The 23,955-nt window shown below is 41.7% G+C and overlaps 1 protein-coding gene across 2 annotated transcripts in view; it reads right to left on the bottom strand.

Annotated features, from left to right (window-relative positions):
* Positions 1-23,955, bottom strand: part of RASA3 (RAS p21 protein activator 3) — a 192,968-nt gene that overhangs the window by 83,497 nt on the left and 85,516 nt on the right. For both annotated transcript variants that reach the window (XM_063458648.1, XM_063458658.1), the window contains exon 4: positions 3,085-3,179. In XM_063458648.1, the coding sequence (XP_063314718.1) occupies positions 3,085-3,179 (95 nt within the window). The remainder of the gene's footprint in view (positions 1-3,084; positions 3,180-23,955) is intronic.

The raw sequence follows: 23,955 nt of genomic DNA, 5'->3' as shown, positions 1-23,955 counted from the left end.
GCGAAACGCGTTAAGTTTCATTTTACATTGTTTTTTTAGCAATAAAGTTGAGCTTTTTATCCAATCCTCTTCTGGTTTCTATATCTCTGCTGGTGCTGCTGGGTTCCTGTTACACCCATATATCCTTTGGTGGGGATTATACCACCACAAGCTGCCAATACCAGAGCAAGTCATTGCTCTGGATACTGTAAGTAGGATATTTTCATTTTATGACTCCAATTGTGGCTTTTTTATTGTACCATTGGATCTTGTATTTTGTCTTTCCTCCCATATACGGTTGCCGAGTCTGGATATTCCACACTACCAACATTTACACATCCCAAGACAGGGATTATGCCGTCCAGGCGTGATACAGCAGAGCTCTTAGCAGCTCTGTAAAGTGTGAGTTTGCCTTTTATCTGAAATTTTTACGTATATTTGCATTTATTAACTAGAGCATATTGCACTATTATTCCACTGTTTTCTGTTTCCCTTGAGGATTTTTACCACTGAACAAGATTTATATGTATGTATGTATAACATATTTATTTTGCACTTCTGGGCGCGGTTTACCACCTTTCTTATTTACATATTACACTGCAAGCAGGTATTGGGAAATCCTGCTGGTTTACTGCTGCCCCACAACTTTTTTGGTTATATAGAGAGCGCCAAATTTATCCTCTATATTGCTGGAAGAGGAACACATCTCTGGAATATACTGCACAAAGATGTCTTTCAGAGGTAAGGATGGGTGGTATAGCCACGCTGCAATGTCACTACTAACTTGTCATGTCAGTAATAGTATGGTTTTTTTTGTTTTTTGTGGCACATAAAAGTAGTAGAAAATCAAATAAAATAATTGACAATAAATAGCAAAAGATTATCATGTAGGGACAAAAGTTCTCCTTTTATGGTTTTGAATTTACACTGATCTTAATTAAAATGACAACCTGTATAGCATATTTCATATAGAGAGGTCATAAAGTAGTTCATTTTTCTCCCCTGTAAGTATAGCATTCTCCTATTAAGACAGGCCTCCCTTCCAGTTTTACATTATATGTATATAAATAGAGATCTAAAGAACATTAATGCACAGCTTCTGGAAGCAGGGTTATTTTTATAACAATGCACAGGGACATGTACTTGATTATTTCGGTTATATTCAGCACACTAAATGGTCAGAACATCTTGATAAATCAAAGACCTCCTTGTACGTCACATGTACCCTAAGAAAATGTCCATACAATTATGGTTTAGTTTAATGTTTCTGCAACTATTTATATACAGAGAAAATTACATAAAAGTGCATGGCCTGCTTGAAGCCTGTAATTCTATTTTGGCATAATGCAATCTCTGATCTTGTAATTTCAGGAAACTATGGAGCGCACATTTAATGCTTCCCAAACCGTTACATATCACAGGTGCCTAAGGGGAGTATAAATGGAAGATCATAAATTGTTCCTTGCTAGAATTGTTGTAGAAAATCAATACAGCTTGATATTTATTTACAAGATTGTGATCTAATTAACACTAGTGTTATGACCAACTTTGCGTACAAGCCATCAATGACATAAAAACTTTTGATATTGCGAAACTGGGTTACATAATATTAACACTAGTGTTTTTGTACAAGCAAAATCTTTCAGTAATTTAAGTAGGAATGAACAGGATTCTACTAAAAATAATATATGAAGACGTTTTGAACTGGACTAATTAGAACTTTTGGTCAAATATAGTGACAACAAGAGTAGTTTGTGGAACTTATAATTCAACTCAGAAGGTGTTGAATACAACAAATGGGGAAAACATGTAATGATTTCAAATAAAACTGAGAAGTACATAAAGAGATATCCATAACATTAGCCAATTTTGTTGGCAGATAAGTTTACTGGTCAATCCAGTATATTCTTTTTACATCTAAAAGTCCAGGACAGCAATGCATGAATAACAAGCCTTCTTTAAAGGGACAGTGAATTCATTGTAACTGCTTCATGCCATTGAAGTATTTACAGTGTTTGGAGCTTCCGAACGCCATCCTACCATTCAGCGTTAAACCATTTTATGTTCTAATATTAAATGCGAGTCAACACCAGCCTATCCACTCTGTGCTGCATGGGCCAATGAGGAAGCCTTAACATTAGAAATAATGGGTGACTGTGATTGGCTGGGTGTCAGCTGTCAGCTACCAGCCTATCACAGTGCTCAATGCTGGTATGAATTAGTATGGCTAGAATGAAGTGTGCCATCCGTGATTTAGCCTTGCCTTCACTTGGGGACAGAAACTCCTGATTTAGCCCTCAATGTAACCCTGTTAGATAAGCTCTTCAAATCATTTAATATTTCTGAATAAACTTTTAAAATGATTAAATATTTTAGAAAATACTTTAAAATTTATGAAGAGAGGGTAAAAAAAAAAAAAAGCACATTTTACAAGTTCATCAAAAAATACCAAATCAAAGCCTTAGTGTTTAAGTGCTTGCACATGTTTTAACACTGAAAGGAGAGACTGTGCCAGGGTACTCCAAGCACTATAACTAATTCAATGAGATGAAAAACTTATACTAGTACCTACAGAGGTCTTTAACTATTCCACCATATGAATCTTTAATCTCTGTTTCTAGACTAATACAGTATATATATATATATATATATATATATATATATATATATATATAGTTTTTTTTTTTTGGTTTATTAGAAAACCACAAACACTTACATATTTATATTTATAAAATATTTTACCAGGAAAGATACATTGAGATTTCTCTCGTTTTCAAGTATGTCCTGGGTCCACATATGCATATTTTGCATGTCAAAGAATACCAACAGTTTCAATAGTGAATATTTGGAAGTATCCATACAATATTATAATAGATAAATATATATTTATATATATATATATATATATATATATATATATATATATATATATATATATATATACATATATATACACACACACACACACACAATGCATATTGCAGAGATAGAAATATTACAGAAAAAGTAAACGTTTATGTACAATAATATGGTGATATTGGTTACAGGCGCAAACATGTACAAATTCAATAAAACCCTGTAAAACAGACATGACAGTATAATTACCTGTACTTCAGAATCTGCATCCACGTGCTGCATTTGAAACCAAGTATCCCTGTTGTTGTACTTTTGGAGGTCTTCTTTAAGTATCGCAACTTTACCTAAAATATCAAGACAAAAGGCAATGAATACATGGCCGTAGGGATGTACTGGTTTATCCCGCAGTTCATTTTCATTCAAAGCTATTCTCTTCTTTATTTTAAGAAATTTGGTGCAGCAGTTCAATAAAATAGTTCAGCAAATGAGCAAATATTAACATTCATCTTTTCTTTCCTTTTTGGTCTTTAGACATACAGTACACAGCAACACAAAGCATAATTGAACTTGTCCCTTTTACTCTCTTCTAAGCGTCTGAACCTTTTATTCTAAGTTATGTTTCTGGCAACAATTAACACATGTTGAAATTGCTCACAAAACATATAAAAAAACATCTGCCTTACACAGAGCTTTGACTGAAGTAGCTATCAGTCAGTCACTGAGTAGGAAGACTCGCAATGTTAGCTCCACAAATCACAGCTCGGGGGGGGGGGGGGGGGGGGGAATCCTGCTACTTCTCTAAGTTACCTCATGAACACAGGAAACATTGGCTTTAAAATGGAAGGATGAATTTCCTACATTATATCTTTCTTATATTATTGCTTACTTCACTTCCATTGATTGCAAAAGACTTCTCAATATTCTTAAAACCCTATTAAGATTGATGGCTTACTTCATGGCGGTCCAAGAAATTATATATTTACTAGCTGGATCGTTTGCTAAAAACCTGCCAATTATTCCTTATAATATTTAGAATAAAAATAAAATGTCTTATTTTAAAATTCTGTAATTGTAGTTTTGACAAAATTTTGATAATTATGACACTAAAATATATTCCATAGTACACCACTGAGAGATTCACCTATCTCCAAATATGACAACAGATTTAGTGACTTCTGAAAGCTCAGTGTGACAGTTCTACAAATTACTGCCATTATTAGACACCATTAGGATAGTTTACTAGGGTCCTCATTGTCTGGGCGTCACAATGTTATGACTAATTTCTTTGCAGTGAACTGTAAATGAACAGACTTTTGTTTTATGACCAAAATAAAACTTTTCAAGAGTTAAGAGTCTTAGCTTTTGGTCTGTTTTGTAGAGATTTCTGACATTTAATACAATAAAAATATTAATATGAGATAAAACATAAATAAAACAAAGAATGCACAAATTTATAATGTTTTTCAAACACTTAAGATACTTATTTACTTGACACAGGTGTGGCGAGTCTACAAAAAAACAACATCAAAATTCAGAAAACAAAACAAAAAAAAGCCTGACAATTTGAGAGACAATAATTTTATGATCCTCTAAGCAATGCTAATTTAGAAAAAAAACTAAACAAAACAATGCTTTCTATTAGTTCTACTTTTAATTGCATAGATAATTTTATACACAAAATTACTACTGAAAAATTAAGCTAAATATTTTCTGTATAGCAAGTTGGTGAATAAAGAGAAAAAAAAGAAAAAGGAGCAAATCTCCAAAGTGAAACATATAGAATGGTCTTGCAGCGTGACGAGGATGCAATCGAGGGAAAAGAGCTGCATTTGACATGCTAGAGCACTTTATTAATGTTATGTCCATAAAAGGAAGAAGGAAAAAAAGCTGAATAAACTAGGTCAGTAAGCGGAAACCCAGTGGGACCATTCTAATCTCAAACAGCACCAGCTGTGTAATATGCAAAGGAAAACTAGAGAGCAAATCCCTGTGAAAACAGAAGAGCTTCACCCATTGTTTGGGCACTCTGTCACACAGCTTATTCCCATTAATATATCTGTCAAGATGCAATGCTCCCCCTTTCACAATACCAGGAAATGATCGAGCTAGAGACAATTGTGTTGGTAAACTCTACTTATTCCCACAAACATGGAACAATTCTATTTTAAGTTCATTCATCCCATTATATATACTTATTTATAATATTCATAGTAGAAGTATGTCAGCATTTAAAATAAATTCATAAAATATTAAGCTGTTACACTACACATTTAAATTTGAAAGCAGTTCCACATGTATGTAAAAAAAAATCAACTTGTAAGTATGTAAACGATAGATGTAGAATCTCTAACACTTTAAAATGTAAGTTTAAAGGAACACTATAGTGTTAAGAATGCAAATGTGTAGTCCTAACGGTATAGTGCCCCCATCACTGATTAGGTGGCTGGGCCCTCCCTTTCACATGACCCCTAAAGTCGTTAAAAAGGCCCAACTGGCCCGAAAAATCTAAAAAGTATTCAACCCGGCAGCTGGCCAGCCACAGCCCACAGTGACATATTAAAATATGCTTTAATGCTAAATGGTCATAATTATTTTGTGTGTGTGTGTGTGTGTGTGTATGTGTTAAGCCAATGTACTTTCCAACAGGGATCATTATAAACTAGAGCCAGTGTCTGAGCGTGTTGAAGCAAGGATACCACACAGTGCTTCTGTTACCAAGTGACCCAAACGGTCAGACAGGCTGGAAATGAGCCCAGCGTCACATGAAATCAAGTACTGAGCATATACAAGGAATTCACAGTTCAAAAATCACAGCAAATTAGGAAACAAAAATGTAATTTGTATATGTAATTTTTATTGTTGCCTCACAAGTCTTCTACAGATATTGTTTTAAAGAGATCATGACGCAAGATCAAGATAAGAAGAATTTTTTGCTAAAAAAAAAAAAAGTTTTAAGTTGCATGATTTTGCATTGTAAAAAAGTGCATATCCACACACACACACACTACATTTGGAAGTGTTGTGAACTTGAAGACCATACTTTTGGTCTATATGCCTATATTTTTTAATTTATGATGCTCCACTATATATATTATACGGAGCTTAACTTTTTAAGGCACTGTTTCACTTCATTAAAAGCACTGTATCACTTTAAGTACAGTTTTTCTTTGGTAGTATCCTGTTCTCTGCACTTCAGTTATTTGCATGTAGCACTTTATATATATATATATATATATATATATATATACCGTATATACTCGAGTATAAGCCGACCCGAATATAAGCCGAGGCCCCTAATTTTACTCCCAAAAACTGGGAAAACTTATTGACTCGAGTATAAGACTAGGGTGGGAAATGCAGCAGCTACTGGTAAATTTCTAAATAAAATTAGATCCTAAAAAAATTATATTAATTGAATATTTATTTACAGTGTGTGTATATAATGAATGCAGTGTGTGCGTATGAGTGCAGTGCGTGTATGAGTGCAGTGCGTGTATGAATGCAGTGTGTGAGTGCAGTGCGTGTATGAGTGCAGTGCGTGTATGAGTGCAGTGTGTGTGTATGTGTATGAGTGCAGTGTGTGTGCGTATATATTAATTGAATATTTATTTCCAGTGTGTGTATATAATGAATGCAGTGTGTGTGTGTATGAGTGCAGTGTCTGTGAGTGCAGTGTGTGTATATGAATGAAGTGTGTGTGTGTGAGTGCAGTGTGTGTATGAATGCAGTGTGTGTGAGTGCAGTGTGTGTATGAATGCAGTGTGTGTGAGTGCAGTGTGTGTATGAATGCAGTGTGTGTGAGTGCAGTGTGTGCATGAATGCAGTGTGTGTGAGTGCAGTGTGTGTGAGTGCAGTGTGTGTGAGTGCAGTGTGTGTGAGTGCAGTGTGTGTATATGAATGAAGTGTGAGTGTGTGTGATGCAGTGTGTGTATGAATGCAGTGTGTGTGAGTGCAGTGTGTGTATGAATGCAGTGTGTGTGAGTGCAGTGTGTGTATATGAATGAAGTGTGAGTGTGTGTGATGCAGTGTGTGTGAGTGGAGTGTGTGTATGAATGCAGTGTGAGTGTGTGTGAGTGCAGTGTGTGTATATGAATGAAGTGTGAGTGTGTGTGATGCAGTGTGTGTATGAATGCAGTGTGTGTGAGTGCAGTGTGTGTGAGTGCAGTGTGTGTGTTGGTGGGGGTGGGCATTTAATATATTATTAATTATTTTTTTTTTATATTATTTTTTTTTCTTTGTATTATTTAATTATTATAATTTTTTTTTTTATTATATTTTTTTTTCGTCCCCCCTCCCTGCTTGATACATAGCAGGGAGGGGGGCTCCTTCCCTGGTGGTCCAGTGTCATTGGTAGTTCAGTGGGGGGCTGGCAGAGCTGTACTTACCTGTCCTGCAGCTCCTGTCAGCTCTCTCCTCCTCCGCGCGGTCTGTGCAGCTCCCTCTGTCAGCTCCCAGTGTAAGTCTCGCGAGAGCCGCGGCTCTCGCAAGACTTACACTGGGAGCTGACCGAGGTCCTGAACGGACGGCGCGGAGGAGGAGAGAGCTGACAGGAGGTGCAGGACAGGTAAGTACAGCTCTGCCAGCCCCCCTCTCCCCCGGTCTGTATTATGGCAATGCAAATTGCCATAATACAGACTATGACTCGAGTATAAGCCGAGTTGGGGTTTTTCAGCACAAAAAATGTGCTGAAAAACTCGGCTTATACTCGAGTATATACGGTATGTGCACTTTATCTATTTTTAGCCCAAGTAAGCCAATATCTTTAACTGGATCTCTGGATGAATGTATTATCCAGTCCAGTCACGTACAGCCAGACCTTGAGTCTCATTCTTCTTTTCCTTAATATTAGTTTTTTAATATTTAATACGCTTTTGGGCTTATCAGTTTAGAGGATCTCTCATATATCTGGTGATCTTGGTTTTTATTTTCTTGATACTTTACACCTTTTGTTAATGTTACCACGGTATATCTGGCGTCAGCATGTAACCATAGTAACCAGGTTACGCGCTGCCTTACTATTTCCGGGTATGACACGCACGCACATGTGCACATGGTCCGGCGAGACGCTGATACTCCGATCTCAATTACCTGAGGTGAGTCAATTTCTCTTCTTATGGGCTATATAATACAGTACTTTTGGCTAGTTTTGTGTTGTCAGTTCATCCTGAAGAAAGCCCGGACGAGGGCTGAAACGTTGATGTGATGTTTTTATGGAATAATTCCAAATAAATAATTCCTTTTTTACATTAGTTTATTTTTGTTGGCCATGGCTTAAAGGGCACCTGGCTTTCAAATTACTGGGTTGGTCTGAGTGCAAGGACATTTACATATACACACACATTATATATATATATATATATATATATATATATATATATATATATATATACACACACACACACACACACGTGTTGGCCTCCCTCGTGCTGCCAAACAGCTCAGATGCATTGAGGCAGAGGCACAGACTCCGCAAGACCTCTTAACATGTCCTTTGTTATCTGGCACCAACACATCAGCAGCAGTTTCTTTATGTCCTGCAAACTGTGAGTTGGGCCTCCATGGATAGCATTTGTTGTTAAAGTATATCCCACAAATTCTCAATCTGATTAAGATCTGAACATTTTGGAGGTGAAGGCAACACCTTGAACTCCTTGTCATGTTCCTCAAACCATGAACAATGTTTTGAAGTGTGACAGGGTACACTATCCCTGCTGAAAGAGGCTACAGCCATGAGGGAACTCCATTGTCATGAAGGGGTGTACGTGATCTGCAACAATTTCTGGGTAGGTAGAACATGTCAAAGTAACATCCACATGAATACCAGGACCCGAGGTTTCTCTCAGTAGAACATTGTTCAGAGTGTAACTCTACTTCCACCAGCCTTCCTTCTTCCCATAGTGCATCCTGCTGCCATTTCTTACCCGGGTAAACAATGCACACACACCAGGCCATCCACCTTATCTAAAAGAAAATGGGATTCATCAGATCAGGCAACCTTCTTCCATTGCTCCATGGTCCAGTTCTGATGCGTACTTCACCATTGACAGGGGTCATCATGGGCATCCTGACCAGTCTACGGCTACACAGCTAAATACACAGTAAACTTTGATGCACTGTGTTCTGACACTTTTCTATCATAGGCAGTATTACATTTTTCAGCAATTTGCACTACAGCAGCATTTCTGTGTGATGGGACCAGACTGGCTAGCCTTTGCTCTCTACGTTTATCAATGAGCCTTCAGTGCCCTGACGCCAGTTCACCAGTTCACCTTCCTTGCACAACGTTGGGTAGGTACTAACCACTGCATACTGGGAACACCCCACAAGACTTTTGGAGATGCTCTGACCCAGTTGTCATGCTGTACCCTCATTCCTATTGGATCTAAAGACTATATATGTACAACAAAAACACATTCTATATTATGACGAACACCATTATTGCAGTCTGGCAGAACAGCTTTGCTGAATGCTGATGGTTTCACCATGCTCTGAGGAAACCATTACCCATCAGACTGGAATATCAGTAAGGATTTGTAGCACTGGGAAAAAAAAATGTTTTTAACATCAACGTCCTTTTTCCCTCTGACTGCTGTAAAGAGAGGCTTTTGGTTTAAAGCAGAGAGGAACAATACAAGGTCTGGCTAATTGTTACTGTATTGGGGTCCTGGTCTGGTTGCTTGGACACTAAAATTTATCTAACCATCTATAATAATATAGACAGACAGATATAGGCAACATATTGGTTAGCTATGAATATACATTTTGAATTTATTAATTACATGCATACATACAGACTATAGGACAGTTAGATTTAAAGAACACTCCAAATACATAAACACTTGAGCATTAAATGCTTTATGTATTAAAAGTGTGTCCCCTTTTTCATTTTATAAAAGTTTTCTATTTCAATATATATACACTTTTATAAGTTAACTTTGTTACAACTCCACAGTATCAGACAACCAGGTCTTACTGGTTACTTTTTCCTGTAAAGTAAAGACTAGTGATGTCCCAAACGGTTCACTGGCGAATAGTTCCATATGCGATGTTCGGTCCGCCCTCTATTCATCATCATTGAGTAAACTTTGACCCTGTACCTCACAGTCCCGCAGCAGACCCTCCCACCTCCTAGACAGCATACAATTTAGATTAATTCTAAAGCTGCATTATTTTTTTTTTTTTTAGACAGAAGTGTGTTATATTTGAGCATGCTAGGCTGAACGTGCATATATCATGGCTAGTTGCACTGAGGGTATGAGTATATAGCAATACATTGTTGTGAAAGATGGCTGTCATGTTTAGGGTGTAGCTTGCACATCAGAGGCGGCTCTCTAATTAGGCGGTTTAGGCGGCCGCCTAAGGCCTCGCGGCCGCCTAAACCGCCTGTGGGCAGACTGTGTCAGGACCTGACACCAGGAGGGGGCCCGGCGGCTTGCCCGGTGCGAGGCCCCTCCTGGCTGCCCGGCCAGCCACCGCAGACACCGGTCTGCAGCTCCGCAGTGAGCAGAGCTGCAGACCATGTGTCTCGCAAAAAACGGCCAATCAGAGCGTTGCCGCGGGTTACCACGGCAACGCTCTGATGGTCTCGCGAGATTACATGGTCTGCAGCTCCGCAGAGCAGTGGCCACTGGACCACCAGGGAGCCCACTGGACCACCAGGGACTAAAGGTAGGCTCTCTCACCCCCCACCACACTCAGCCTCCCTACCACCCTCCCCACCACCCTCAGCCTCATCACCCTCCCTGCCACCCTCAGCCAGCCTCCCCACCACCCTCAGCCTCACCACCCCACCAGCCTCAGCACCCCCCTCAGCCTCAGCACCCCCACCCCCCCACCAGCCTCAGCACCCCCCTCAGCCTCAGCACCCCCACCCCCTCAGCCTCAGCACCCCCCACCCCCTCAGCCTCAGCACCCCCCACCCCCTCAGCCTCAGCACCCCCCACCCCCTCAGCCTCAGCACCCCCCCACCCCCTCAGCCTCAGCACCCCCCCACCAGCCTCAGCACCCCCCACCACCCTCAGCCTCAGCACCCCCCACCACCCTAAGCCTCAGCACCCTCATCCTCACCACCCCCAGCCTCACCACCCCACCACCCTCAGCATCACCCTCCCTCACCATCCTCAGCATCACCCTCCCTCACCATCCTCAGCATCACCACCCTAAGCATAACCCCCCTCACCATCCTCAGCATCCTCAGCATCACCCCCCACCCCAACCACCCGCAGCATCACCCCCTCAGCCTCACCCCCACACCATCAACCCCCCCCCTCACTCTCACATCAACCCCCCTCCTTCTCACCATCACCCCGCTCTCCCTCTCACCATCACCCCCCTTTCCCTCTCACCATCACCCCCCTAACACCATCACCCCCCTCACACCATCACCCACCATACACACAACACACTTCAGTCTCAGACAAAAATGCAAACATGCTCACAGAGACATACATTCTCACACACAAGGATACTCTCTGTCAGACACACTCTCAGGCACATACACAGGTAAACTGTGCATCAATGTGTATATGTGACACTTTTTTGTTAGTGGGGCCTCATGTTTGAGTTTCGCCTAAGGCCTCATAAAGTCTAGAGCCACCTCTGTTGCACGTTATCAACTGTGTATTTATATCCACAGCTCTACAACTAGTTATAAATCTAGTGTGAGTCACCCCATGAGATGAGACTAGTGAATAACATAATACATGAACGGTTAAGGTAAAGGCATGTAAGGAACTACGACAATAAACTCTTTAGGAGGTGAAATAATGACATGTTTAAACGCTTGCTACTTTACGATTAGTTAATGTGCAGAGAGCAGTTCATGTAATCAAAGGCATGGTGCGGAGGATCGGCAATAGTGGGACATGCTTGGCAGGCTGCGGTTTACTGCTTGTGCTCATCCGATCCCTTCTGGGCGCCAGGTGCAGACCCTGGGAGTCCCTGATACCTGGAACAACAAAGGCAAGTCTCTGGCTGAATGCCGGGTTTGCGGCTTGAGGTGGTGGAAGCTTGTTTTGTCGGGTGGTCGGATCTGTCCCGGTGGTGCTTCATGTCCGGTGCGGGATTGTGGTGGCTTAAGGTGGAGGCGAGTGCTTGACCTGGGGCAGGCTCTGCATTTCTGTTTGTGCCTCCGGTCCCGCCTTCGACGCCTTTTGCGTTGGTGGATTTTAATGGGGACTGCTTCGCTTAGCTGTGGTGGAGCTTGTTGGGGCTGTGGTGGAGCTTGTTGGGGCTTCCTGCATGTTATTTGCTTCCAAAATTGATTAAAGAGTCTGTCCAGCTTAGACTCAATATCCTGCCATGCTTTGCTGGTACCAGGAGGACACGCGGCTGCCGCCATATTGGGAGAGTCGCAGATGAGTATGTCAGCCTGGGCAGCTGTGCTCTGTGCGTCCATTAGCTCCAGACAGCCTCTCAGGGGTGGACCGGGGGGGGGGGGGGGGGGGAGGTAACAGAGCTCCTGCCGGGAAGTAGCTGCTCCTGGGCATCCCAGGATCGGGAGATTGGCCGCCTCTCCCGCCCGGTGAGCACCAGGCCACACTTGCCATGCGGAGGTAAGTAAGACTCTGTCGAGTTGCTGACCGCTATTAAGCATGTCGGGTCGGTCAGGTAGGAGCAACATTGCTGGGTCATCCCCTTCTGGGGTGAAATTCGCTTGTTGATAGCTGCTTAAAGTGAGATATTGAGGGAGCTCACAAAAAGTGCATCTTTCCTCCATGTCAGCTAGGCCCGCCTCCCGGAAGCTGCATTCTTAGTGAGAGGAGGGAAAGTGTAGCTGCTGCTCATTTGATAGGGAAATGTATAGCTAGGCTAGTGTATTCAGTGTCCACTACAGTCCTGAAGGACTCATCTGATCTCTGCTGTAAGGACAGCACCCCAAAAAGCCCTTTTTAGGGCTAGAACATCAGTCTGCTTTTTTTTTTTTCCCTGTGTAATCTAATTCCAGTTGCCTGCCTGCCAGCGTGTGTCAGGCTCACAGCGTATACTGTGCCCACTTGCCCAGTGCCACCACTCATATCTGGTGTCACAATAGCTTGCATTTAAAAACAAACAAACTTTTTTGACTGTAATATAATAGCAGTCAGTTTCCTTCACACGTGTGCGTTTCAGGGCCTGCCAGGGCACAGTGTCACACCAGTGCAATTCATATCTGGTGTAACAGTAGTGTACATTTAAAAAAAAAAAATACAGGGGGCTTGTTGTCACCTTTCGGGGACCCTTGGTGTTGTACGTGGCTGGGTGGAGGAAGAGACCTTCAATGACATCAGTGAGGACAAGGAACGGGACATGGCTAGCTTGGTATCCAACCTTGTGCAAATGGGGAGTTTGCGGTTGTGCAAATGGACTGTTTGCGGTGCGTTAAACGGGGAGTTTGGTCTGTCACTGTGAAGCGGGCGTAACCCTTACACTACCTGATCGATACAACATCATACCTGATGTTTTAAAGCACGTTATTCCAAACAATTTAGGAATGTTAGGTGATTTATGCCCTTTATGGATTAAAACTAGACTCTGCATCAACTATGTAATTTTCCATGGGAGTTTTGCTATGGATCCCCCTCCGGCATGCCACAGTCCAGGTGTTAGTCCCCTTGAAACAACTTTTCCATCACTATTGTGGCCAGAAAGAGTCCCTGTGGGTTTTAAAATTCGCCTGCCTATTGAAATCTATGGCGGTTCGCGAACATTTGCGGAAGTTCGCGTTCGCCGTTTGCGAACGGAAAATTTTATATTCGCGACATCACTAGTAAAGACTTCTCAGTGACCTTTAATACAACTCATTGAGAAATGTTTGATTAAACAAACAGAAAATCAGTGATGGGGAAGAAGGGTAGGGCTTGCATACCTGCAAATACTAGATCTTCACCTATAGGGTGGCAAAGATTTCAAAGAAAACATGCAAACCTTGTAACATGCAGTAGTGTATCCTGGTTTTGTGCTGCCCTAGGCAGGACAAAACTCAGGCGCACCCCACCCCACCCCACCCTTGCCCCCTGCCCCACCTTCTAAATACACACACATACATTCACTAACAGATACACACATAGTAACACACACACACACCAACAGACACACACTAAACACACTCACTTTTTTTTTTATTCAACCCCCCACAGCCTCCTTACCTTTGGGAATGCTGGGGTGGGGGGGGTTTCTCCCTTTCCCTGGGGGTCCAGTTGAGCTGCTGGGCGGGCGGGTGGCGCTGGCAAGAGAGCACTGATTAGTGAGCTCTCTCGCACGCCGCAGAGTGATGCTGGGAGCCGGAATATGATGTCATATTCCGACTCCCGGCATCACTCTGCGACGCACGAGGGAACTGAGCAGAGAGCTCAGGGGAAAGTGCTCGCTCGCCAGCGCCGCCCGCACGGATTTTTACTGAGCCGCCCGCCTGCCTGGACTGTTAGCCGCAAGGCTAAAAAGAGATTTGCCTGGGCATTTGGGGTGGCTTTTTTTGCTGCCCCCTGGAAAATGCCGCCCAAGGCAAATGCCTCGTTTGCCTCGCGGCTAATACGTCCCTGGTAACATGCATACTTTCTTTTGGGATATATCCAATAAATGTTATATTATTATTTATTTATTAATATATTATATTTATTTATTAATATAAATCTTTTTTCATGGAACATTATAGTCACCCAGACCACTTTATCTTAATGAAGTGGTCTGCGTGCAGTGTCCCTGTCCTTTCAACCCTGCAATGTTTATATTGCAGGGCTAAGTCAACCTCTAGTGGCTGCCAGGTACCCAATGCTTTCCTATATGAGGCACATTGGATTGGAAAAGAGTGCTGAGGGAGCTTAGGAGCTGGAAAAAAAAAGTTAGTAAAGGCTTTTTCTTTCTTTCTTTCTTTTTTTTTTTTTTAAAGCACTCGAGGGTAAGGAGTACCTGAAAACAAACAGGGACACACTGTAACTTTAAAAATATAGGTTTGTATTCCTAAAGAAATAATGTTCCGGCGGGGCCTGACAGCCAAGATGGCTAGACGTGCTCACCAGCTCACCAGCGTGCTCACCAGCAGCTGAAAAACATTAATATTGACCAAACTACAGAAGCCAGCAGCATAAGGTGCTTGGAACATGACACAGAACCTCGCAAGGAACAGAACGATGCCTGTCCTGCGCGAACCACATCACGAGAGGCTGAACCGGCCATGCGGCCTAAACCGGAGCGGAGCCTGAAACCTGGGATGGGCAGCCGATCTCCTGGCATGTGACCCGCGCGCAAACGGGAAACACACACTGCCCTGCTACCCACCCCCTCTGGACCAGCGGGGGTTATCCCGGTCCTCGCTGGGGACGATTACCCCCAATCAAGCGACGAAGCCTGTAACCAAGCACCAGTGCCAGGGCCCGACCAAGATGGCGGCACAGATGCGGCCCACGGCTGAGCGACTTCACATCAAACCCCCCAAGCATACTTTAGAGTTAGACTCGGCACAAGCCTCTGGTCAGAACTCAAAGCCAAAGGCCTGGCCTTTCAAATAGCGATGAAACGAGCAGCGGCATGGATTCGCCCTACAACACGGCGCCAATTATGCTGGCTCCCGCCCAAAGCCTCCAGAGCGACCTCCCGACGGAGGCGATACTGCAGACCCAGATGGTGGAAAACTCGGCTATACCCCCCCGGGCACCAATACTCGCTCTCACACACATCAATGGGAGACCACCCAACTCACCCGGACTCGCTTACCGCCCGACGACACTCAAAACCTCCGTCCTTCAGGCAGACCTCACCACCTCCCAAGCACACGCTCAGGAAGGTATGAACAGCTGGAGCGGCGAACAATCTATACGTGCCTCAGAAGAGACTCGGATCCACAGAACGGGCGTTGGTTAACCATAAGACACTCTAAGGACTGAGACCAAAAGAACCTCACCTGCACACCGGGGACAGTTCTCTGTGCTCCGACACAAACGCTCAGTCGACGAACCATTGCTGACCTGCTGCCTCTCTCTAATCACCGTTACACTTCACCAGGACACCTGTCACTTCTACCCACGCAGATGTCATGCCTAACCCTGGACTGCCGAGGATTCTCTCCCCTGCAGATAAGCAAAGTTTACAAGAACTCTGTTATCAGCTTAAACAATAAAGTGCTACTATATCTAAGCCCTGACTTTCACTTCACAACGCTCCCTATCAAGCATTTCATCTAGAAACAGCTTATATGTTATTAACGATTTTCATTAACCTTTCTGTTACGACTTCAGCCTGACACACACTTTATTTACTTGATGTGTGTCTATGATATTGCACAGTCTACTGTTAATCCTTTAATAGACCGTTTAGCATCTATGTAGGCTTGCTTCTGTATCTATACTCAGAAAGACGTGTCATCTTATATAGGCATGTCTAGCGTAGAATGTTTAACACTACTACTAATGTGACAAAGCCTGTAATTTTACAATTAACCAATAAGCCTGTTTAACCTTTAATGAGCAGTCGACTTGTATTAGCCTGTTAGAATCATACCAAATAGACAAAGCGGATTATCAATTAACTATTACTATGCCTGAATACTTCAGCATATTATACCATATACGCAATGTTTACTAGCCTGTTATAGTCACTATCAACAAAAAATGTGCAAATGTAAAATGTCACGGACATGTATGCATGAACCTGCCTGTGTCTGCTGTTGTGGCTACACAGGCCTGCCTTTAAAATCTTTTGCACCAAAAAATGCGCTCATTTGTAGTATCACTAGAGCCTATAGAAATTACATGTTGCCTGGCAGTCCAATAATACTATCTGCATAATATCCAGACCACTAGATACACTTAGAAACTAGTGAAACATAAATGTTCTGAAAAGGAATAAAAATTTAGGTGAAAGGTAGTGAGACCCAAGTGCAGGCAAGCCTCTGTAAAAAGGTCACTCCAACCCCAATTATAACATGCACACATATTGTGTGCTGAGACTGTTTTATATCTTCAATAAACTTTGTTATATTTATCCTACTTTTTCCCCATTCATTGGATTACCCATATAGTGACTGTGGCGTCCTGTATTTTCTATTTTTGTCTAAATGTTCTGATCCTGGTTAAATCATTTCAGATTATCATTATTCTTCCTATTGAGAATGTGAATTTATGGGCAACAGGAAGTCATGAAGGAATATATATATATATATATATATATATATATATATATATACACACACACACACACACACACACATACATACATACACCTCAAAAAAATAAAGGGAACACTTAAACAACACAATGTAACTCCAAGTCAATCACACTTCTGTGAAATCAAACTGTCCACTGAGGAAGCAGCACTGAGTGACAATCAATTTCACATCCTGTTGTGCAAATGGGATATACAACAGGTGGAAATTATAGGCAATTAGCAAGACACCCCCAATAAAGGAGTGGTTCTGCAGGTGGTAACAACAGACCACTTCTCAGTTCCTATGCTTCCTGGCTGATGTTTTGGTCACTTTTGAATGCTGGGGCTGCTTTCACTCTAGTGGTAGCAAGAGATGGAGTCTACAACCCACACAAGTGGCTCAGGTAATGCGGCTCATCCAGGATGGCACATCAATGCGAGCTGTGGCAAGAAGGTTTGCCGTGTCTGTCAGCGTAGTGTCCAGAGCATGGAGGCGCTACCAAGCGACAGGCCAGTAACATCAGGAGACGTGGAGGAGGCCGTAGGAGGGCAACAAACCAGCAGTAGGACCGCTACCTCCGCCTTTGTGCAAGGAGGAACAGGAGGAGCACTGCCAGAGCCCTACAAAATTACCTCCAGCAGGCCACAAATGTGCATGTGTCTGCTCAAACGGTCAGAAACAGACTTCTTGAGGGTGGTAATGAGGGCCCGACATCCATGGGTGGGGGTTGTGCTTACAGACCAACACCGTGCAGGACGTTTGGCATTTGCCAGAGAACACCAAGATTGGCAAATTCGCCACAGGCGTCCTGTGCTCTTCACAGATGAAAGCAGGTTCACACTGAGCACATGTGACAGACTTGACAGTCTGGAGACGCCGTGGAGAACGTTCTGCTGCCTGCAACATCCTCCAACATAACCAGTTTGTCAGTGGGTCAGTAATGGTGTGGGGTGGCATTTCTTTGGGGGGGCTGCACAGCCCTCCATGTGCTCGCCAGAGGTAGCATGACTGCCATTAGGTACCGAGATGAGATCCTCAGACCCCTTGTGAGATCATATGCTGGTGCGGTTGGCCCTGGGTTCCTCCTAATGCAAGACAATGCTAGACCTCATGTGGCTGGAGTGTGTCAGCAGTTCCTGCAACGACGAAGGCATTGATGCTATGGACTGATCCCCCCCTTCCCCAGACCTGAATCAAATTGAGCACATCTGGGACATCATGTCTCGCTCCATCCACCAACGTCATGTTACACCACAGACTGTCCAGGAGTTGGCAGATGCTTTAGTCCAGGTGTGGGAGGAGATCCCTCAGGAGACCATCCGCCACCTCATCAGGAGCATGCAGAGGCGTTGTAGGGAGGTCATACAGGCACGTGGAGACCACACACACCTGAGCCTCATTTTGACTTGTTTTAAGGACATTACATCAAAGTTGGATCAGCCTGTAGTGTGTTTTCCACTTTAATTTTGAGTGTGACTCCAAATGCAGACCTCCATGGGTTGAAAAATTTGATTTCCATTTTTAAAATTTTTGTGTGATTTTGTGGTCAGCACATTCAACTATGTAAAGAACAAAGTATTTCAGAAGAATATTTAATTCATTCAGATCTAGGATGTATTATTTTTGTGTTCGATTTATTTTTTTGAGCAGTGTATATATATATATATATATATATATATATATATATATATACACATATATATATATATATATATATATACATACACACACACACACACACACACACACAAACCCCAAGGAGATGAGCATTTCATCCATATATATGAACATTATCCACAAGAGTACTACATATTATGATGTTGATTTGTATAGATTATAGTTGTCATGGAATTTAAGATGCAACTGGTCCAACAATCGCTCTTAGAGCGAGACATGAGAGTCCTAGAGGCAGACAGCAGAATTCAATCCCTTGCGTTTTCTTCAAATGTCATTTTCCTTCAGATGTGAAGAAATGTTTAGCAGATGTCACAAGAAGTGAGATGCACAGTTACTCTGACTGATGATGGTAGCAGCTGCTTGGAACTGCAGGAAGGCACCATCAGGGAAGAAGAAAAAAACCCTGAAAATTACATCATCTCCCTCTTGGTAAGTCAAGGCAATAGCGCAAGAAATATACTAGAGCAAATTGATCAACGTATACGGATCCAAGCAAGCGTCCTACTCATTGACCTAGGATCAGCGAATCACTGAGCTGCAACCAAGACTAATAGCTACATGACCCCACACTGGAAATGCCGAATTTATTTTATTTAGAAACCAACTGTAAAATAAAGAAGAAGCCAATGGCATTGCCAACCACAGTTATACAAAGTTACCACTTTAAATGGAGCATGGCGTGCGACCTATGTTCAAAAGGTTTTTAGTATGCCTATCTATTACACCATGAGGACTGCAGCTCCCGCAGTGGAGGCTATCTGATGTGGAGAGTTTCATCTTGTAATTTCAGCCTCACAGGAAGGCTGTGTGTAACAGTCATACAAACATATATATCGGAGTACCAGAGAAAACAGCTTTAGCAACCAACAGTTAAAAACAGCCACTGTGCTAGAAATCTCTTTTGGATAATACTTATGTTTGATACACCAGCCAGAGAAATTTTAACAATGCATATAGTTGTAGTTCACATGTAGACTCCAGAAAAATACATAAATCACATCTTTTACATAAATATAGTACCAAAATAGTGAAATTGTGACATCACCACTTGCATCAATGGGTTTTGGTCAATAGGTACAGATCACGCTATATTGTTCATTTAAACACCTCCCCCCTTCCTCCACCGCCCCCAAAAAATTAATTTCAAAAAATAAGTATTCGTATACATATTAAGTCAAGGTAGGTGTCCTTCTAATCCTTTTTATTATCGGAGAAACAAAACACACCATTATAGAACACTAAACAGAGTGACGGCTTTCAGCTGTAAGACTGAAATTAAAATAAAATGTAAAAAAGATCTGCAATGCACACAACAGCTAGTGAAAGGCAGAAGATCAGCTGATGTGCGTGATACAGCCAACTGTAATCAGTGATCGCTCCGATACCGAGAGAGTTTGTGTTACTCAAGCAAGGGATGTGAAAACAGGTCAACAACTTGCCATGATTACAGAAGACTTGGAATGAATAAATAAAAAGAAAACTAAGTTTGAAATAACACCCTGTTTTTTAACATACAGTGCAGTGTATTGATTAACACGGAAATCAATAGAGAAATAACAAAACAAAAAAAAACAATAAGACCAACCCACCAATCTGCAAAACTCGCTTTTATTAGCAGACAAACTTCTGCAGTGACCAGGAAGAGGCTGGGATGTTTCAGCCAGATCTATTGCACCTAATATTTTCAAAGGAATGCTGCATACAAACCAGAAATGCCCAACTACCATTGGATTTTAAGAAATGTAATTTGACATTTGACAAACTTAGCAGTTTAATTCATGAGAATGTAGTAACTAGAGCTACTAGTAGCATGTAGAAATATTTAATTTGCATTTTTTCTTCTTCTTCAGAAATGATGTTATTTGCCCCTACAAACGCATGCAGCATGTCTCTAGTTTCTTTTCTGGTCTATTAATTTATGTAACGCAATGGACGCTCTTAATACACATTTATTCCCTTTTGTTCGGCTGTCCGTACACCGTCGTTTGTTTACCAAACCAACTCTGTGTGGTCCCCTTGTGCGTACCTTTTAAGTACCGACAACATCTGGCTGTTAATCACAAATTGGTTATTCGTTCAAGTGCTTTCCTGTGTGGCCACCGTTCGTATAACCGAATGCAAGTGTTCAAACAACTGGCGGCCATTTTGTCTCCCGAACGTGGGCAGTGGTACATGGTTGTCGACGGAGTGGAACTGTTCTCGGCTGCGCGACCCCTCGAGCACCCGGTAAACTGGTACAGCTGCCCATCCAACTTCCCAAACAGTTATGAGAATGGCGTTCGGGAGGAATAAACTACCGAACAAGGGGAGCATTCGTACCCTAACAGCCTGCGAGAACCACCGAAAGATAACCGGTCTTTGCCTTGTTTTCTCTGGAACTGTTTTGGGGCATCACCTCGTGGCCAACCGGTCAAAACATTCCGAACCAACAAAGGGATCTCAGTGATATTTCAGCAAAGTGTACGCTCAGATCCAAGTTATTTGGTGATGTGACTTTCGAGGGGTTTTGAAGTATTAAAATGTACTTTTGAGAGGTTTTAAAATATTGTAGATTCTTCTGTACCTGAGAAATAATTGAGTTATAGCTTTTTCTCAAGCAATTATCTCTCAATGACAGAGGATCTTGGGAGGAAAAAACCTGTATTTTTATACAGGAGACCCCATGTAGAGGTCTGTGCATAAAAGCCAAAATAAAATCAGTTGACTCCCAGAACAGTGTGTCGTCCAGTTACTGGGGGAATGAGCTAGATCTACTAACAGCGCTTCCCTTCCAGCTCCAGAGGATTACAGCGGAGATATTCAATCTCAGCATTGCAGCTCCTCTACTCGACTTTTGTAGCAGAGGGAAATATAACTTTCCTCTATTACGTCACAAGGTAGCAAATGGACGTATAGCTGTGGTGATTTTGCAAAAAAAAAAAAAAAAAAAAACACTGGTAGAAACAGTCACAATTTATAGGGGAAACCTGCAACATCACTGTGGTCCATTCCAGAATCTTTAAATCCTTTTCAGTCAGTGCAAAGGAAGTGGGGTCACTTGGACAGTGGAAGACAGCTAATAGTTCGACTTCTAGATGGAAGTCCTTATACTCTTTGGGAGACAGGCATGTTTGTCCCGTATAAAAACTGTAAATGGTCTTTCCCACTGCATATATGCACACAAAATTTAACTCCATGACAGAGGAGGTTACACTCATCACATGCCTGTACTACTTATTTGTCTAACTGTTGCCAAGTAGGATTAACAGAGCTATAGCAACTCTTAGATGTTTTATTTTACCCCGGATAAATAATAAACTACAATTAACATTCCATTTTCATTGTAAAGTAACTGTACGTACAAATCTCGTCGACACTGCGAAGGTTAAACTATTTTTATCTCTCTGGATTTCATATCTCCAACCCTTTTAGAAGAAGACATTGAATGATGCTTCCTAATTCTAAAACCGCCCTATTAATCCTAACAGTGGCGGGGCTTAATAATAAATGATGGGAAATTATCCAAAAGTTATTTTTATTTGAAAGCTCTTTAAAAAAAAAAAAAAAGTTAATAAACTGTGATTAAACTGGATTGCTTTGAATGCTGTAAATAGCAATATACAGAGTGAAGCTTTCAGCTGAAATCTGTAAAGTCCTTTAATCCACAAAACAAGCATCGGAGCAGAGGATAGGCAACTGGAAATGTTAGTGTTTCCCGTACACACTAACTACAGCTGAAGCCAAGCCATCTGGGCATATGAAAACTATTATGTTCTCATTAGAAGCCAAAAAGGTAGAGAGTGATCTGACTAATTCTGCGGCCTTAGAGGTCTTCAGGGGACATGTTTCAGAATGTCTCTCCATCAGCATATGCACAGCAGTACATCAAGAATATAACAAAATATCAGCAGTAAACAGAATTATTCCACAGTAAATGGGACAATTGAACATATCCTGCTTTATTAGAAATAATTAAACGTGAGTTTTTAAAATTTACAAGACTTGTTCTAAACCACACTTATGGTGTTTTCTGTCACAGTCAAGAGTACAGAAACATTCTCCATTGCTTAAAGCACTTTCGAGCAGAAGAATGTTATGCCACCACTTGCACTATAACAACCTTGGGAAAGATTTTGCCCATTTAAAAAAAAAACCACATACTTAAATGGTCCCTGTAGGGACCATAACTGCTTCATAGTTACATAGCTGAAAAGAGACTTGCGTCCATCAAGTTCAGCCTTCCTCACATTTTTATTTTGCTGTTGATCCAAAAGAAGGCAAAGAAACCCAGTTTGAAGCACTTCCAATTTTGCAACAAACTAGGAAAAAAATTCCTTCTTGACCCCAAAATGGCAGTCAGATTTATCCTTGGATTAAGCAGCGATTACCCTACATTGAAAAATTATATCCTTGAATATTCTGTTTTTGCAAGTCTGCATCTAGTTGCCGTTTGAACATCTGTATGGACACTTCATCTTATTGAAGTGTTTATAGTGTCTGGAGTCCCCTGACACAATCCTTCCGTTTAGTGTAAAAACTATTTATACTGTTCTAATGTTTAATGTGAGGGCCCCAGCAGGCCATTCAGTCTGTGATAATTAGCCTGGGCAGCAGAGGGCAGCTGTGATTGGCTCTGAGTATCAGCTGACAGCTTTCAGCCTATCATAATGTCATTGCAGGAATTAATTAGTATGGCTAGAAAGAAGTGTGTAATCGCTGCCTTAGCTATGCCACCAGTAGGAACTGGGCTGTGGGTGGCCAGGGACCATCATTCAGAGATAAATTGCTTAAAAATTGTGAGGAGGGACAGTGCTAGGAGACTCCAGTCACATTAACCAATACAAGGACATAAAATGGTTATAGTGCCTACAATGTCCCATTAAGGGCTGTATTGGCTGAAAACTTCCAGGTACATTTTACAGATTATACCTGTGCATTTTTTTTTTAAATTACCCTAACAAAATAGACAATATGGTCACCCACTAACTTTCTGAAAAAAGTTATTGCATTTGTGCCAATTTTATGAAATATTTGAATATTCTGAGAGAGATAAAAATAAACACAGATGTTAAACTCATCTAAATATATGTATATATAAAATTTAATTAAAAACATTGTTCTATAACTGCCACTTCCTTGGATTTTTAATACCGTGCTTACTTTACAAATATATACTTATGAGGTGTGAGAACTAAAAATTAAAATGTAGAAATCAACACCTCTTTATACTGAAACTGGGCGCTTCCATCTTAGCTTCCTGTCAATAATGGTTATAAGCTCTGTCCTTTGCACCTGGCAGTAAGTATAGAGAATGTATTTACAGAATAGGAGAAATGTTTGCCCTG

Source organism: Pelobates fuscus, chromosome 1 (genome assembly GCF_036172605.1).
Source record: "Pelobates fuscus isolate aPelFus1 chromosome 1, aPelFus1.pri, whole genome shotgun sequence".
Lineage (NCBI taxonomy): Eukaryota > Metazoa > Chordata > Amphibia > Anura > Pelobatidae > Pelobates > Pelobates fuscus.
This window is presented reverse-complemented; position numbering and strand designations above follow the sequence as displayed.